Source organism: Poecile atricapillus, chromosome 7 (assembly GCF_030490865.1).
Source record: "Poecile atricapillus isolate bPoeAtr1 chromosome 7, bPoeAtr1.hap1, whole genome shotgun sequence".
NCBI lineage: Eukaryota > Metazoa > Chordata > Aves > Passeriformes > Paridae > Poecile > Poecile atricapillus.
In genome coordinates, this window is record NC_081255.1 from 16,699,080 (window position 1) to 16,716,927 (window position 17,848).

At 40.5% G+C, this 17,848-nt stretch overlaps 1 protein-coding gene and 1 long non-coding RNA gene across 3 annotated transcripts in view; one reads left to right on the forward strand and one right to left on the reverse strand.

Annotated features, from left to right (window-relative positions):
- Positions 1-13,622, reverse strand: LOC131580743 (uncharacterized). 2 transcript variants are annotated; one of them, XR_009277946.1, is made up of 8 exons: positions 13,489-13,622; positions 13,095-13,180; positions 11,400-11,614; positions 9,277-9,343; positions 6,481-6,598; positions 4,726-4,834; positions 4,276-4,489; positions 1-3,076 (listed from the first exon to the last, which is right to left on the reverse strand). It is a non-coding gene; the product is annotated as an uncharacterized LOC131580743 (long non-coding RNA). The 2 variants fall into 2 exon arrangements; XR_009277947.1 differs by lacking the exon at positions 4,726-4,834 and having other exon boundaries at positions 1-3,760.
- The window catches only part of ALG14 (ALG14 UDP-N-acetylglucosaminyltransferase subunit), a 20,633-nt gene continuing 16,334 nt past the window's right edge, over positions 13,550-17,848 (forward strand). The window contains exons 1-2 of the mRNA XM_058842284.1: positions 13,550-14,063; positions 16,340-16,491. Coding sequence (XP_058698267.1) covers positions 13,931-14,063; positions 16,340-16,491 — 285 coding nt within the window. The 5' untranslated portion in view covers positions 13,550-13,930. The remainder of the gene's footprint in view (positions 14,064-16,339; positions 16,492-17,848) is intronic.

A 17,848-nucleotide genomic window follows, 5' to 3' on the forward strand; every position in this document is an offset into this window, starting at 1 on the left:
ATTTTTTAATTTTATTTTTAAGCTGTTGTATTGAAAAACAGAAGCAAAGTTATGCTGACAAATATGATAGATGTAGTCTTTCACCAACTAGAAAATGTAATGTTCATGAGTGTTCCTCTTGGCATTCTTCTGCTATCATCCACGTCCTAAACCACCTCAACTTTACATTTCCATTAGTGATTTCTGATCAATAAATTAAAAATTCTCTTCTAACAAAATAATGATGAAGGTATTAATATATATTTCACCCTATAGTTTAAGCTGCAGTTGACAATCATCTGCCCCACTATGTACACTGATCGCTCTTGCAAGACATCTCCCACAGCAGGAATGCTGTGGCTTAAGCCTGAACAGATTGTCTTGTCTTAATGCGCCAATCTGCAAAACGCAGAAACCCAGGTGCTGATTAATGAGGCATTGAGCCATTCCTGCTGCAGAAGTGGGAACCTGTGGGAGGTGGGCAAGGCACACTGCCAGCATCTCTAACTGTTTCCAGCCAGCTTGGCCTATTCCATTGCTGGGCATGAACCAACTACCAGGCATTTGTGTAAACATCAGAAATACTGAAGTTTGATTTCCTGTGGACTTGTGTCTTATGACTGACCAGCTTTTGAATTGATTTTTGTAAACAAAATTTTACAAAATGTCCTCAGACAAGTGAAGGGGATCCAGTTCCTGCTTTCAACCTCCTACCATTTCAAAAAAAGATGGACAAATAAAGACAGCAATATAATTTCAGCACAATATCAACACAATCACTTAATTTCTTAGTGAAATTAAGATTAAAATGTCATGCTTTACTCTGATGCCATATCATTACTGATATAAATGAATACTTCAACCTATTTTCTACTACATCTGCAATTTTCAGTGAATCAGAACAGCCACTAAATCCTAAGATCTGCATGGTGGGATCATAAACCACTTTCAAGATGACATAAACCATAAAAAATTCCAAGTGAATTTTTTTCTTCATTAATTCACTACCCAATGAACAGCCCTCACTTTTTGCTTAATACAGTATCAGTGACTTCAAAGTTTCTTTACACATACTCCTTGCTCTTTTAAGTTGTAACAGCTAACAGCTGTGACAGCAGTACTCCATATGGACGAGCGGCAGACTTCTGGGATGACAGAGGACCTGCAGTGGCAGTAAAGGCATGAATGGTTGTCCTTGGGCCCGCAGGCACTGGCAAGGACTCTTTCCCCTCAGGGTTAAGAAGCAAAGGCCAAAGGCTCCGAACAGCAAGCTCTGCCAGATTTATCTGCTGTGTTTTAAGATATGATTTCTCTCAACTGCCTGAGGTCATGATCATTCTAGGAGAGTACAACAATGAAAGTAGGTATTCTTTAAACATTCCAGCCTGTGACCATTGGAGTCTCCACAGTAAGAGTGTGATAATACCTAACAGCAGAGTAAGCCAGACGCTTGAGAGCAGTAATGTCTTAAACTGAACAGGTAACTCTGTCAAAGACCACTTATCAGAGCTCTAAGCCTCAAAACAACCCACCACCATTATGCACTTAAGGGTTAGGAAGCATCTAGAAGACAAACCAGACTCTCCCCAAGCCTCTGTAGCAGGCCTGTGTAGCACACAGCCTACCAAAGAATTCCTTTGGCCTGGTGTTCTGCGTAGGTGAAAGAAACAAGTTTGTCCTGCCTCGCTGCTCTCTCCTTGGCCTGAGATCAGCACGTTGTTGAGCATGCAGCAGATTGTCACCAGAGGCAATGGCCTCTTTCAACAGCCCCATAACTTGTGCTGGGTTGAGAGCTGCTGACTGTAAAGCTGAGAATGGTGATGCACTGAGGATTCCTGACTGGCAACTGCTCTCCACAAGAGCATACAGCAGGCTACCTCTCATACTTTTGACAAAGAAAATTGGAAAATAAAAAAGAGTTATCTATGGGGAAGCATGAAGGCATTGCAGTAGAAAGGAGATGTGTAGACATGGTTAGATATAGCTACCATATCCAGGTTGTCTTAGATTGTTTGTCTGTCCTCTTTTCCAACCAGAATTATTTTCCAGGGAGATTATGAGAACTGAGTATGTCTATGATTCTTGGTATCTAATAATGTCATTATGTTACTGCATACGTCTCAACCTTGGATGTCCTATGTTCAGCAACCCCAAAGACCTTAGAGCAAACACCATAGGCCCATATTCTATAGGCAGTGTAATGCAACAAAACTAAGGGAGTGCTCTACCACTCCTACAAAGGGTTGCATGAAGAGACCACACAATTACTTTGAGCATTTCCAGTAAGTCCTAAAACTACAAGGCTTATTGTACTTGCATGATGCAACTGGTGCATTTTTTTCTGCATCAGAAACAGAGTAGCCAAAGGGTGGGATAAAGAGCCACCAAAGCAGTATCACAGCCAGCTGGCTGCTGTACAGTGACCATAATCTGGCTTTCACAACTAATACACCTCTTCCTCCCTCCCTTGTGATGTGCAGCCATCTTCCAGCTGCTGCAAACCAAACCTGCTAAATGGCAACTGCCAAGAACTTTCCTGGGTAACAGCTGCAACTTCTGTAGTTCAAGCTTCAGAACAGAAGGAAAGTACCGGCAAAGGGCTTGCTAAAGTGAGCTGCAGAACAGAGATTTAGCAACACAAGGCAAAAAATAACAGTACATTCCATATTAACATATATGCAAAGCAAAGGTAGGGAGCACAGGGAGATATCATAGCAGCATTTTCAGGTAGCAGCATAATTGTGTTGGCTTCTGCTGAATCATTTATACTATGTAAGAGAAAAACAGGGCTATGCTTCTCATCTATCCTTAAATTACAATAAAACTTCTTGATTGTATTGATGATTTTCAATTTCATGTTAATTAGACCCATTAATTCCATAAATGAAGAGCAAATTTGGATAAAATGGATGGGATTTGTTACAACAGAGTAGTACCTGGAAGGCAGCCCAAGAAAAGTAAGTCAAAGTCTACAGTAATCTATCCCCAGCTGAGTTGTACACACCTGTTCCGTACCCTTCTCCTTCTGGAATTACCTTCAGAATGACGCTTCAAGTATGGTAAAAAATTGTTGTCAGATGACTGCTCACACTAAAATCTGCAAGAGGGATGTGACCATGAAAGAAAAATACACAGTAACCTTTCCAAAGTATGCCCCTAATTTCAGAATCGTGCTTTCCCAGAGCTGAGCCTCCTTCTGCCAAGAATGAACCTTTATCATGATTACTGTACTGAAAAGTGAGACACAGGTAAGAAAGAAAAATACTTTTAAAGCATTTGAAGATTATTTCAGTTGTGATTTTAAATTTTCACAGGACGTAACTAATCTTTCTGTCTGAATTTACCCACTGTAGTAAGAATAGATCCTAATGAATGTTTAAAGCCTGAGCAGTTTATGAAAGAAATTATATAACATGGTGGTGTAGAAGCAGTGGATTTAATTCAGTGACCTAAAAAGTGCTCACATTTATTTCTGTCTTAGGAAGTTCCTAGGTCTACCTGCCAGCAGCAGGATACATTCCCAGAAAATCAATTATACATGTAAGCAAAAATATCATGGAGATTAAAGAACAAATGAAAGAGCAAACTCAACTCTTCTTTCAGAACACTGAATCAAGAGTAACTTCACTGAAGCCAATGAGTTACAGTGGTGTGAGTGAGAAAAGAACCAGCTCCATTGTCTGAAAATTACTCAGACCACCCATGGAGTCCAATCACAGGAACTGCAGGCAGCTAATATTGCAGCATTTAATTCAGAAAGCCCAAGACTGAAAAGAGAAGACTGAAAAGAAAGGATCTGAATTTTGTTTCGGTCAAAAAAAAAAACCCTGAAAAATAGCAGGAAAATGGTGAATGGAAAAGAAAACAAAATACTCAATTTCTAAAAAAATCCTCCCTCTCAAAAAAAAATTTGCATAGACCAAAGAACAAATCTGTATGCTTTGGGCTTTTTCTTAACACCCTGCAGGTACCCAGTTAACAGTGGCTGAGCAGTGTGCTTCCCTGAATGGAAAGTGTTATCTTGGCTTTACAAACAGCAGACACATTTTGTGAGTTGATGCATACTGTGCTACACCTACTCAGATGAGTGCTGCAGAATGAGTGTCACACCTTTCCAGCACAGGTCACTGTAACATATCCTACCACATTTTTAGGTAGTAATGTACCTTCCCTTTCCCTGCTTTAGTTTACTCCCTCTAAACACACACTCCATTTTTCATCTGAGGTCAGTGATTGTAACTTTCCCAGCTCCTGTCACCTCCCACTTGAGAGAGCATTTCTGCCAGTAGTACTTACTGTCCATAAGAGAACAAAGCCTTGTTTCTGGAAAGCTGTCTGTTCATGAGCCTCTTCCTGGCCCTTCTTCAGTCTTCTTCCAGTTTTTCTGTCTTCTCCGTTTATGTCTCTCATCACACCCTGTCTCTTTCATCCATTTACACCTCACCTGCAGCATTACCCTCTCCATTGGTATTATTGTCCTGATTAGAACTGTCCAGAAGCTACTGAGGACCTGTAAAACAGCACACTGTGAGCTTACCATGCTGCACTAGAAACCCCTACACTGATGCACCACGTCAGCATTATGACAAGACATCAAACCACATTAAGACAGATGTGCTGACTATTATCCACAGAATTCACAGGAACGCCATCTCTCTTTTTCTTTTCCAGGTCATTCTGTCTTCTCTCATTCTGTCTCCTCTTTTTTTTTCCCTCTTCTACTTTTGTATTCTATTTCACTATTACCTTGTCTTTTTGTGTCACTTTACTTTCTTCCTCTCCACAGTTATCCTCCCCTGGCTTCCTTCACTGTCCACTGCACATTCCTCCATGTATTTTCTTCCCTCTGATGTGCCTGCACAAAGGAGGATAATTCTCAGGCAGTACTGCAGCTTTGTTAGATGTGCCCTTGGCTCTTTAGTAAACAAAGCTGTAACTGGGTGCATCTTTGGGATCTCCAAACCAGAAAGGTCTAGAGAAAGCATTTCATTCCCAAAGGCTTAACCCAGAGAGCTCTGAGATTTAGAAAACATCTTGGTTCCCTAAACTCTGATATGAAGCACACCACAAAAAGCAGGAGGAATCTTGAAATAATACCAGATTCTTTTCTTCACATGAACATATTTCCTTTTGCTTTGTGAGTCAAGGCTCTTAGCAACAAGAACAGTAGAACAGGGTAGTGACTAGAATTTGATGATGTCAGAACAGCAGAAAATGGAAGAAGATGTACTTTGTAATGGCAGACAATTGGAAAGAATAAAATCTGTGCCAAGCAGTGCTAAAACCAAACAAAACGTTTCCCAATAATGCAACATCTAGAAGGTCAGAAAGCAATCCGGGTTTTAACGTTCTGACTGGAGGTAATTAAAATCAGCATAATTCGAGTGCAGAACAAACAGTGCTTGTTGATACATAGTATTTTATTTTATTTTATGTGGTAGCATCAGACTTTCAGGTAAAAAGACAGAGCACGTGCTTTGGATGGCATCACTCATCTGTATGCTAAAGATAGCTTCTAAGCCTTGCTTAGCTCAGTCTAAACTTCGGCACATGCCCTAGCAGCTGCACAGCATGTCACTGTGCCTCTTTCAGCACACACCATAGCGTGGAGACAATGGTATGTAAGGATATTTTAATGGCAGATGTGTTAGCCTGAACAGGTCAAATAGTGTCTTCAGATAATATAATTCCCTCTGAATGCTTTGTTAATTTTTTCTAGCTTTTTCAGAAAACTTTCTATCACATCTAGTGATTTTTTGATCCTCTGTTGATCTGTGAAAGCCTTGAGGAAATGAGGAAGGAAAACAGCTTGATGACACAAGGAAACAACAAAACCTGGGCCATACTCACTTTGTATATATGTCTAAATGCTGTTGAAATCTATTTAAAAAAACTGAATAAGAAAGCAAGAGATTGTTTTCCACATAGTTCTCAAAAACAGTAGTCAATTGTAGTTGTAATAATTACATATTTTTCAGAGAACATGACTTTAAAATTGATATTTCTTAAATATTAAAACATTTTAATTTCATATTTGGGGATAGGTACATACATGATGTCATACATTGTTTCAAAAGTAAATATAATTTATGTCCTAATTTTGTCAGTTTAGGAGGTCCAGAAGGTATTATTAATTTTTCCTTTATTACTAATAATGAATTCTAGCAAAGCCCCTGCTTTTTAGCACTGCTACTTGTTAATATTGTGATTATTTTCTAATTTTGCATTGGGACTGTTGTAGATTCTTATCTAGGATTTAATTGTTAGTTTGCTTTGATATCAGGAGCTCTAGTGCTTCCCCTCCCAAGGCCTTGTTCTGTATATTAATTCATACAGACATATTTCTGTTCCTTTGACAATTCTAGTCATAGGAAGGATATCATGCTCTATACTGTTCTTTCAAATCTAAGATTTCAGACAGCAGTCCTGGTAGAAACATACAAAAAGACAAGAAGCTACAAAATAAATACAGCCGTACAAAAGTATGGAAGGAAAGCTTACCTTTCAAATCAAGTGAGGAATTTTGTTTAGGCTTCTACTTCCAATGACAATATTGAACACCGCACCTTACTGATTAGACAAATACTAGAAAAATACTGAGTATAAAACCCAAGAATACCTAAAAATAAAGAAAATTAAAAATTAATCCTAATTCTATATGTGAGATATATAGAGATAGATAGATAGATAGATAGATAGATAGATAGATAGATAGATAGATAGATAGATATTTAAAAATGCTAAGGTGGAAGAGTTTCACCATGAAAATGTATCAGGCAAACATTTTGAGTGGATTTGAAAAGTCACTTTGTGAATTGCACCAAATATATTGTCTAACTGAATAAATTGCAGAAAAATTGCATTGTGATATACACAAATTAGAACATCTCGGTTGTGGTTTTTCAGTGTTGCCCATATACTTTTATTTTGTTGAAACATACTCATTTTTCTGTAATAACTCTATTGGGACTGCTTGAAGAGCAAACATTTCAGCACCTGTTCATCTGATTTGCTGAATAAGGGACATTACACATCTGGAGTGCCTCTGGCGATGTCCTCTTTTTCTGTTTGGAAATTATGCTCCAGTGGAAACTCACCACTGAAAGTGGACAGTGTAATTAAAGGGAAACTGGACAACTGTAGCTGCACATACACAGACCAACACATTCCAATCCAGTGCCATGTTCTGCAGTGCCAAGTCAGCTCTAGCCCACAGATATATCCACTCCTCAGCTTCACTTGGAACGAACCTGGTTTTTCTTTTGTGTGTACAGTACTCTTTAATGGTGATTGCAGTTACAAACAATTCATCAGTTAAATAATAATGATAATCATCATCATCATCAGGACTTATACAAGCTCTTGGCTTGACTATTAGCTACTTAGCAAGTGCTTGTATTTACAATTGTATCACTCCTCAAAAACAAACGTACAATCAAAAAGACAACATATTTTTTTCTTCAAAGTATTCTAGAAAGAATGAAATCTAGAAAGTATGAAATCACATGTAAGGTTTCTTTTTGGAAATTATTTATATTATTTATTTGTTTTAGTCAGTATTAGTAAATTGGAAGCTGACATAAAACTTGTATTTCCACATGTGTAAAGTTTTTTCTTTTCAGTAATATATTAATCACAAGTCAGCTAAATAATTAATACTGTAACTTAACTCTAAGCAATTGTCTCATTATCACTGTTTAATTCACAGGTGCTGGAGTCGAGCAACTAACTCTCTTGACACCTTAACGATGTATTAAATTCACAGTAACTAATGCAAATGGTTTATAATTTCCTAACATTCATTAAAACTGTAATAAAGGCAAGGACATTCTTTCCTTGTACTGTCAAACGGAGAGAGAACAGTGTTACACAATACCTGTGGCTAATGAAAAAAATTGGAGGGATATCTGTTTTTAAATCTTATCACTTAATTAAAGAGTGTTAAAGGACAGTGCAGAAGGCAAATTATATTTGCAATAGCTGGACTTTAAACTGTGCCAGCTTTTTCTTAACAGGGCTTACTGTGCTTGACATATTACATATTTTAACTGAACAGATAGAAGAAAAAAAAAAGAATTTCCTATTTTAAAATTGTAATATTTTGTGTTGAAATAATTATACACAAGCATACAGAATTGAAAACACTGAGGTATGTTCAGCAGCCCTTCCAAACTGCAAAAATTTCAATTTATCTCCATCAAGAGCTAGTGAAGTCATTATATTCAATTCACTTAAATAGTACTTGATCAAATCCCCAAATCCACAGCCATACCTGGCAACATCCCCAAAACAATAGTCAATAAATGACATATTTTCAAACACCACTGCATAAAGAAAAGATGAAAGAAAAATGTGAGAAGAAAATGAAAGACAGTGTAGAGCAAAACCAGAAGACATCTTCCCTTCTCTTTTAATATGACCGGTCATTTCCTGCTCCAGCATGGCATTAATTCAGTGCTAGACTTTTAGAAACCTAAACAGCTCAGAAAACTGTCCTCATTTTCAACTGAGTAGCATTTCCTTCCAGAGGAGGGTGTCACTTCTGCTGCATTTTGAATGCTCACAAGGAGAGGAGGGAGAGAATGCAGAAAGATGGGGTGCCCTTTCCTCAAGCCTAAGAATGCTGAGGGCTGAGCACTCAAACCCAGAGCTGTGACAGCAGCAGCAGCCCCACAGCTGCCTGGGTTTCAGCCTGACAGGAAAAACTGTGCACCCAAAACAAGCTGATAGCCTGGTCTCATCTATGTCCCTGCACAAGCAGTGGTCAAGTTTTCAGGCAGCAGGAGCCCAGGAAAAGCTAAACCAATGTGCATTTCTCCTCATCCTCCTTAGAGATGCTTACCTGGAAAGCTCAGAAAAACCCCAGTCAAAAAGCAGCAGTGAATATGTAGAGAATCCTACATCCTAACCCCCAAGTATCCTGCAAGTTTCCTTTAACATTACAGATCACAAGACAGATTTTCAGGAGATTAAGAATAGACTTCAAGTCTATTTTTAGGTGTGTTTTTTAAAAAAGGCCCTATTTTTACAGGCACCCAAGTGACCTCCAGGCCACTCAGTATTTCTAAGAAGTGAAACAGCAGTCTCTTTCTCCTGGCCTTTTGAACAGATAGAAGAGCATTATTTTATATTACATTACATTACAGGGACTGCTCCCTGAACACTCTACCCAGTAATTACAACAATTGCATTATGTAATTTCAATGCTGTCTACTACAAAAGTTTCTGCTTCATAAAAGCACACTCAGAATGCACCCAAAAGGTTACGACACCTTGTGTCATCAAAGCCACACATACCAGCCCTCCAGACATGCTCTCAGATGCAGCAGGTTAAAGAAACATCAGCTGACAGTGTGGCTCATGCCTGTTAGAGAAAAACATTATCCTTACAAATTGCTACTTTGATTCTAAATTCGTACATGGTATTTAGACCCAAACAAATTTCAAAAAACAACCTCCTCTCCCACTTCCAAAGACTACTTTCAGAAAACTTGACATTGCCAACAAGAGGGAAATGTTTAAATAGTAGGAGTGAAGGATACCTTATTTATTGAGCTGTTGTAAACTCACAACCACTTTGCTGTGTGTCACTGAAAATCAAAGTGTACAGAAAAGCAAATGTGAATGGGAAAAAAATTAAAATTTTAAGAAGTATTTAATACAGAATAAGTTTCATTATTTGGGGAATTTGGTTCCGCTTTTTTGGTATTTAGCACAAGCATTGCTTAAGTGTTCGCAAGTGCTGTATTTTTATATCTGAACAAAAGAAACTCAAATATATACGAGAAATGCCCTTATGCCAGGAAGCACAGCACTAACTGTAATGTTAACATAAATATTACAGCTGTTATTGATTGCAAATACAAATCAGATCTTCTAAGATTACATTGCTTTAATTCTAAGGACTCATAAGAGAGTGAAACTGTACTTGGCCCAAGGCAATTGAAAGTAGCAGCTGTCTAAAGGGACAAATTTTGCCACAGACTGGCTCTAACATCTTAATTCTGCCTTCAAGTGACATCAGCCAGTAGTTTGTCTCCAATTGATCCCAAATAGTCTACTCCACTGATTAATTTAAAAAATACCTTTCCTTCCCAACCACAGAACTTGTTACAACTCTTAGGATGTTACTGCTCTTCTTGCGTCTTCCAGATGCAGTTTGCATTTCCAATATTAAAGAAGAACTATGAGAAACCCAGTTAGAAGGTTTCAGGTTTTGTCTAATCAAAGAGCATACTGCTTCTCACAGTGTTTCTAAAAACACCATAAGCACATAAAAAGAAATAATGGCTTCCTGAAAACAAAACAAAACAAAACAAAAAAAAAATAAAAAAATCAAATTTACTTATGTGACATATCTGTTCTCACAAATCACTTCCATTAAAATATGCAGAAACTAAGATACATTTAAATAAATTACTAAGGATTAAATGGTTCCACATTACAATTTTTTCCAGTAGCAAAGCCCAAATGATTCCTGTCCTTTTTCTCATTCAACTGCTTATACCATTTTGCTAGTTTACTCATCAGTAGTGCTGATGCAACTGTTTGTGGAGCTGCAATCTAAGCCAAAACAAGAAAAAATGACCTCATTTTAGAAAACAACAGTACACTCACTCTTGCTCATAGGTGTAATTTTAGAAACTGTAATTAGAAGGGAAAAAAACCCCAAACATCACAAGTGTTCAAAGTGCCAGTTAAGAAATCATGAATATAAGGTATATTTCAGTTGAATGGAAAAATTCTTGTTTAACAGTTAAGAGTTAGATCACATACAGGTGGAAACCCAGAAAGGGAATTACTGTCAGATAGCCAAAGCAGTCTACATTTCATTTCAGGGAGAAAAATAGTTTTATTTATATTCCAGTTACAGCCTTTCCTGTTGGAGACAAAAGAACCTGAAACACAAAGAGTGAGCTTTGCTCAGTTCCCTTTAGTACCCAGCAGTGTAACTTTCAAAGGAGACATGCACCCCAGATACCAGGAGGCTTCCACAGAAAATATTCACATATAAAAAGGAGAGCAGCACGTCTTTCTTTGGAACATTGTCTCACAAGTGGTAAATGGAAAAAATACTGTACCTATTTTTTCTTATTCAAGAGTTTCAGAGTTGAACAACAGTGGCCAATTATTTAGAGCAAGTGTGGTTCATTTCTCCTTCAGTAAAGAAGTTCAAAGCTAACTTCCTGCATCAGTAGCAGAGGTGTCAGAGCCAGCCTCTGCACCTGCATCACTCCCTGTCAAATGACTTTTCAGAGCAAGAGCACCACTTCCTCCCAGACACAAGGGTCACTCACTCCCTTGCAGACTGGAGAGCAGTATCCATCACTAATCACTGCCTTCCTCATGGAATGCCTGTGTTTCACCTGCTTCACATTACTTAGCTAACATGTTGTGCTAAACTTTGCTTCTCATATTACCTTTCAATGCACAGCTGATGCTGAGACAGAGATTTCTCAAGGCACTTCCCGGATGGAATCATGGCCAAGCATTCAGCACACACCTGGAGGAGCAGACAGCAACCTGCTTTCTTCAGGAGTGTTACAGTTGTTGCACTGAAGTCTCCCAGGTCAATAACATGGTATCAAGGGAGCAGGGATTTGCCATGATGAAAAAATGCAGATAAACCTGTGTCCTACTGAGAAAAAGAATAATTAGCAGTGTTACACTGCAAAAGGGATCTTCATGACCACTGCTCGGTTTTCACAAAGGCAAAAACGAATCCGTGAAACTTTATTGCAACTAGGTATCAGATTGTTGCCTCAGTCTTTAGTTGTTTTGACCAGTCTTACCAAATTCTGAATCCTCCCTCAAGTCTTGCAATCTTCTGTGGATACTGCTTGAAAACTACATCCCTTACTCTTGCAAATGTAACAGTGAGTTAGCAGACTACAAGCGCTAGCTGAAGAAGTTTATGAAGCAAACTCACTGCTTAGCTTTTTAGACTCCTTGAAAGTCAAAACCTGTGCTTTGCATCCAGGAAACTGTCTACTCCAAAGTACAGGTCTGCATCATTCTTATTTTTTAATCTTATTTTTAAATGCCTTACAGCTTCTCTGTTTTTAGGTCAGTTTCTCATTAATTTCATCAAATACCTTTACAGAAGAATTCTGTATTAGAAAGGGAAGTGTGTACATACAGAATAAATAATGTGAAAAGGGGAAAAGTTGAAGCTTTTTATGTCAATCTCTGTTGCTGAGTTTCCAGGGCTGTTTCTTGGAACAAAATGCCCAAAAAAAAGCAGTTCTTTAACGTTTGTGGTAGGAAAAAAATAAGAGCAAAGGAAAGATCTTGAGAAGTCTTGAAAAAAAGCCACCTTAAATAAAACAATTGCTAACTACAACTGCTGTGGCAACCAGGATAAATTCTACATCAATGACATTTATTTTCATTGAAGAGACTACAAGTGGAGAAAAGATGACCATAAACAAAATTACTGCTTAAATTGTCTATAGAACTTACTGTCTTGTTTTTACCTAGTAGGTCACGTCCTGAAAAGGTATTGTGGTACTTTCTTCTGTCATTGACTTGCACCTCTATTGTCCCTACTTATTAGCTTTATGTAGCTAATTAAGTGGAAATCAAAATGAATGTTGGAAATTTATGCATCATCAAGAGAACTTTTAATTAAAACCTTGTTGCTTCCAAATGTCAACAATGACTAGGCAGTGAGATACTTTTTGTGAGGTTACTAATTTGGGTGGGAGACAAGCTTAACATGATAATAATGGTTTTAATACTCTCTGCTTAAACCAACTGCAAAATTATATGTTACAGCGATGTAAAGAGAAAAACATAATCTCTAGAACTTTGAAGCATGAATCAGAAAGATTCACTTCAGATCCTAAAATGGCAAAGGATTGGTGTAGTTTGTATCTTTTACTTGTATGACATGCAGTAACCATTGGAAGCCACAACTGGCATGTCTTCGTTAAAAATGAGAAAGGAACATTAAGCTTCGAAGGCTGGTAGGGATACCAGAAGTCCAGTTTGTTCAGGAGTAAGAGGAAAAAAGCCAGCCAGAGAAACCATGGCAGGCAGATGAAGAATTCCAACGTGTTTGATGTATTGTACTTGTGGTACACAGCTGCCACGTTTCATGTTTGACAACTCACCCCATAAAGCAGTAGCGTCAAACCTCTCCATACAGCTCCAGAGTCCATTGCTCCTGATTCGCTGGCCAAGAGGAGGGCCTTGCTCCCTGCCAGATAATTTAAGGACAATGACGAATACACTCTTTCCTAATCATAAAATGCAATACGTTACTCTTTCTAGCAAAGATTATGTCGCATCTGAGATTAGCCCAGTGGCTGAATCATCGCTATCTCCCAACAAAGGCCGGATGCTGACAGAGACAGAAAGAGTGCTGATCTGTTGCTCTGCGCTTCTTACTGAAATAAAAAGCTTAAGTATTACCATGAATGAAAACAAGAACCACGGCAGGCAGTGAAATGCTAATATTCTTTATTTTATGCATTATTGCAGGCTGCGTGTATTACAGCTGCATACCTGGATCAGTATCACGTGCACGCAGGAATCACGCTCCCGCAGGAATGTGCGGATTGTGGAGCCGCAGGGCCCCTGCTGCGGCCCGAGCTGAGGCAGGCGGGTCTCTCTCTCCCGGCCCGTGCTGAGGCAGGCGGGTCTCTCTGTCCCGGCCCGTCCTGAGGCAGGCGGGCCCGGCCTGCGGGCCCTGACAGCGCCGGCTCTCGTTCACCCCCGTGCTTCTCTGGGACGCCGCCTGGGGGTCAGCAGGTTCCAGCGGGTGCTCGGAGGAGCGGGGAGCCCCTCACGCCGCATCGCCGCATCCAGGGCCCGCCGCCCCCCGCCCGCGGCCTCTGCCAGCCCCGGAGCCAGTAGCGCGCTTAGAGCGCGCGGAAGTTTGAACCGCGCCGGGCGCCGTACGAGGGAGGTGTCACTGCCGCTTCCGCGAGAGGTGGCCCCACCGCGCATGGAGGAGCTGCCCGTCGTCGTCCTCCTGCTCCTCCTCCTCTCCTTACTGCTTGTCCCGCTGGTGCTTCTAGACAGAAGACGCCGCGGTCGGCAGACGCCTCCGTTCAGTCTTCTGGTGGTGGCGGGCTCCGGTGAGTGGGGGTTGCCACCGGCGGGAGCGGATGGCACCGTAGAGCTGCCTCTCCCGGTTCCTGAAACTACGAGTCCCGGCATGCAGCGCGGCGGGCGGCCAGCGCAGCGCCGCCGCTATGCCCTGATGCGTGCCGGGAGTTGTAGTCACGGTTGCGTGGGGCCGGGGCCGGGGTCCCGCCACAGTAACTCCTGCGGTCCCCCCGGGCCGGGCCGGGTGTCCTCGGGGCCGCCGCCTGCCTTTGGGTGTTTTGGTTCTTGATTTGAGTCACTGGTCACGCACGAAGGCATCGATAAACTGGTGCAGGGCTGACCTGTGCAGCTGCTCGGTGTTCTGACTGGAGATTACCGGCGGCGATGCAGGACTCGGCGTTTCAAAACTGGCACGCCCCTTACATACGTGGCATTTTGCAATCTACCCGAACCATGTTGCTGTGATTTACTTACCAGGGTCGCTCGTGGATCCATCAGAGACAAGAATGTCCCCCCTCGCTAATGGGGGTGTACACATCTGCTACTCCTCGTTACGTTGTTATCAGAGTTCAAAGCAGTTAATTTACCTCCAAAAAATTATTTGAAAATTTGCAGTTGACAAATACAGGCCAGCTGTGATTTCAGCACCTCAGTATCCCTTTGGTTTTTCCACACCAACTAATTGAGTGATAATCCTGAGATCTTTCTGCATCTGAGTTTCACTGGCAGGTTTATAATTCTTCAGGTCATCTTTACTTCCACTAGGGCTGGAAATGTGTGTATTTTCCTTCAGTCCTTTGGAATCTAGTTTGTCTGTATTAAAAGAATATTTCCATCATACATCAGCTTACCAGGTGAAATAATACGTGTCAGTTAAGATTCATGTAATGTTCAAGCCTATTCTTTAAGACTTTTAAGTAGAAATCTCCTGCTCTTCTGTGAATGCTCAGCTGATTACATTAAAATTTGTGAAACTTTCAACAAACACCACTCAGGAGAAAATATCTCCAAACGTATTTAAAAAATACAGCATGAAATTGTGTGGAAAGGTGGCGAAGTCTAGTGCAATGCTGCAACACAGCTCTCATTGTTGTCAGTTGTTCACCAGCCAGGAGTGTTTAACGTGTGCAGCATAGGTCTCTTGGGAGCCTAGTGACCCTCAACAGCAGGAGGTAGTAGGAATACATTTAGTTTGCTGTTTTGGTCTGCAACGTCCAGCAGAGTGAAAAGCAACACATCCAGTAAACACATTTATGGGTGTGGTTTCATGTTGGTCTGATGCAGTCCAACAGGTAAAAGGTGAGACTGCTCCACTTCACCTACACACACAATCTTCCTACTCCCCCCCTTCCACTCATACATAAATATCCTTCTAACTGCTTTTCAGGGTAGTCAAATGACAAAAAAAGAAAATTAACCCAGCTCCCAAAAAGCACAGTATGTACACCCTCCCCTTCTCTCTGGTTTAGTGCCAGTTTAGCTCCAGGACACAGTGACCCTGCAATTAGAAGGTTGCAAAGTCCCATTGAAGGGCAGTGCTCAGAGCAGTGGCTGGAGCAGGACTGTTTGTTCTGTCAGCACCCAGTGGCTGCATCACTGCCAGGTGACACTGCCAGGTGACACTGCTGGGGCTGACATTGCTGGGGCTGCAGGGTGACACTGCTGGGGCTGACATTGCTGGGGCTGCAGGGTGGCACTGCCAGGTGACACTACTGGGGCTGGCAGGGCTGGGGCTGCAGGGTGACACTGCTGGGGCTGACAGGGCTGGGGCTGCAGGGTGACACTGCTGGGGCTGACATTGCTGGGGCTGCAGGGTGACACTGCTGCCTGGCTGGTTTCAGTATGATGAGCTGGGGTAGCACAGCCCCTGCTCTGGCAGGTGGCAGCACTGGGCACAGGGCAGGGGCAGTTCTGCTTCCAAGGTTCAGCTCTGAGCCAGATCCTGTCCAGCTTCATTTTGGCCATTACCCCATGGGGTGGCCTTTGAGTGCAGCCCGCAGTGTCACTCTTTGCCCGATTGTTCTGTGTCATTTACAGGACATTAAACACAAACGTCAGACTCCTGTGTGACCCTGGTTCAATCCCATTTCACTGGAAAGCATCCATCAATACTTTCCCTGGGAGCTGAGTTCCCTCCTTGTTACCTAAACAGTCTCAGCCATCCTCTAACTGAATCCTTTACTCTGAAGATACTTTCTCACTGCTAGTATTAATACTAATATACTTTAAAATGAAAAGTGACTGATTCAGCTGAAGAAATGGAAAATTACAAAACTTGTTAATTGCAGTTTGTTTTGTTTTACAGGTGGGCACACAACAGAAATCCTGAGGTTACTTAGCTGTTTGTCAGAGTCATACTCTCCTAGACATTATGTTTTGGCAGACTCAGATAAGATGAGTGAAGCTAAAATACGTTCTTTTGAACAAAAAAGGGCTGAAACATTCTCCGAGTCCCAGGTAACTTGTTAAATACTCATGTAAGAAAAATGCTCTTGGCATTCTAATTCAAGGCAATTGGGAAATGATTCCTTGAAAGGACATTTATACCAGCTAGGAACTGAAATGTTAGTTGTAGCTATAAGAATACTGGAGCCAAAATATTGCAGAGGGGATTTTTTTTTTTTTTCAGTTTGGCATTTACCTCAGTGACACATAGTATTTTTTTGAAAGAAACTATACAGAAAAATATTTTATCTAAGAAAACCTTAATTTAAATTGTATTGGCTTTGTGTGTTTCTAGACTGTGTCTTGGTTGTGTTTTTAAAATAAAGAATTAAATGTGTGTTTAAAAGGGGTGCAAGGCCTCTGAATGTCAGTTTTCTGGCTAATGACCTGAGTAAATTCTGAACTCCTAAAAATCATGAAAAAATCATTAAAATATCTTGTTTAATTTTTTCTCAGATGTTTGCTTGCTTTCAGCTAGTTTGCAGTATGGTTAACAGGCAGCAGCATAACTGCTGACCTAAAGTGTGATCTGACATCCAGTGAAATTAGTAGAAAGTATTAGTGGAATAAGTACCGTGGAAATGAGTGTTCTGCCTACCAAAATATTAAGTCTTTTTGAGCAAATAGTACAGCACACAGTAAATTAATTATTGGCATGGTGTTGATTTCATATGGTGCACTTCCATTGTTTCCAGCAGTGCTGTTGGGACAAAAGACTGTGGGACTCAGTACCAATGATTTTCAGAATAAATCCTTTTAACGTAAGACAACTGCTGCTAAGATGAACCACAGGCTCACTAAGGAATGAAAATTTTAAGTTTGTTTACCGCAGCTTTCACCTCTCATTGTGCACCAAGGTTGAATGTTTATTAATAAAGTGACCAGAGGTATTTCCTGTTCAGAGATATCTTGTTGGGTAAATAGCCATTCATACAGTTGTACTCATTTACCTGACAAATGTCCAACCCTAAATTATTTGATTTCCTAAAGATACATATTTTCAGTATTAAAAGGTTATTTTTGCTAAGCAGCTTCTCTTTTATAACCCCTCCAACTACTAACAGATCCTGTAGTCATGTTTTCCCTCAACACTGAAAGCCAGAGGAGCATTTTTGGCTGCATGTGAGTTTGATGTCTGGATAACAGATGCTCCTTTTCCTTTGACCATTCTCTTTCTACTGAGCAAAAGTATTTAGAGTGAAAAGGAAAGATAAATTTTGGAAATTAAATATCACATATCAAATATAAATATCACCCATAACATATGTTTGCTGAATTTCAGAGTGTGCTTTCATACACACACACACACACACACACACACACTCTGCATGTGTTTTGTTATTGGGGACACTTGAGATCATGAAACATT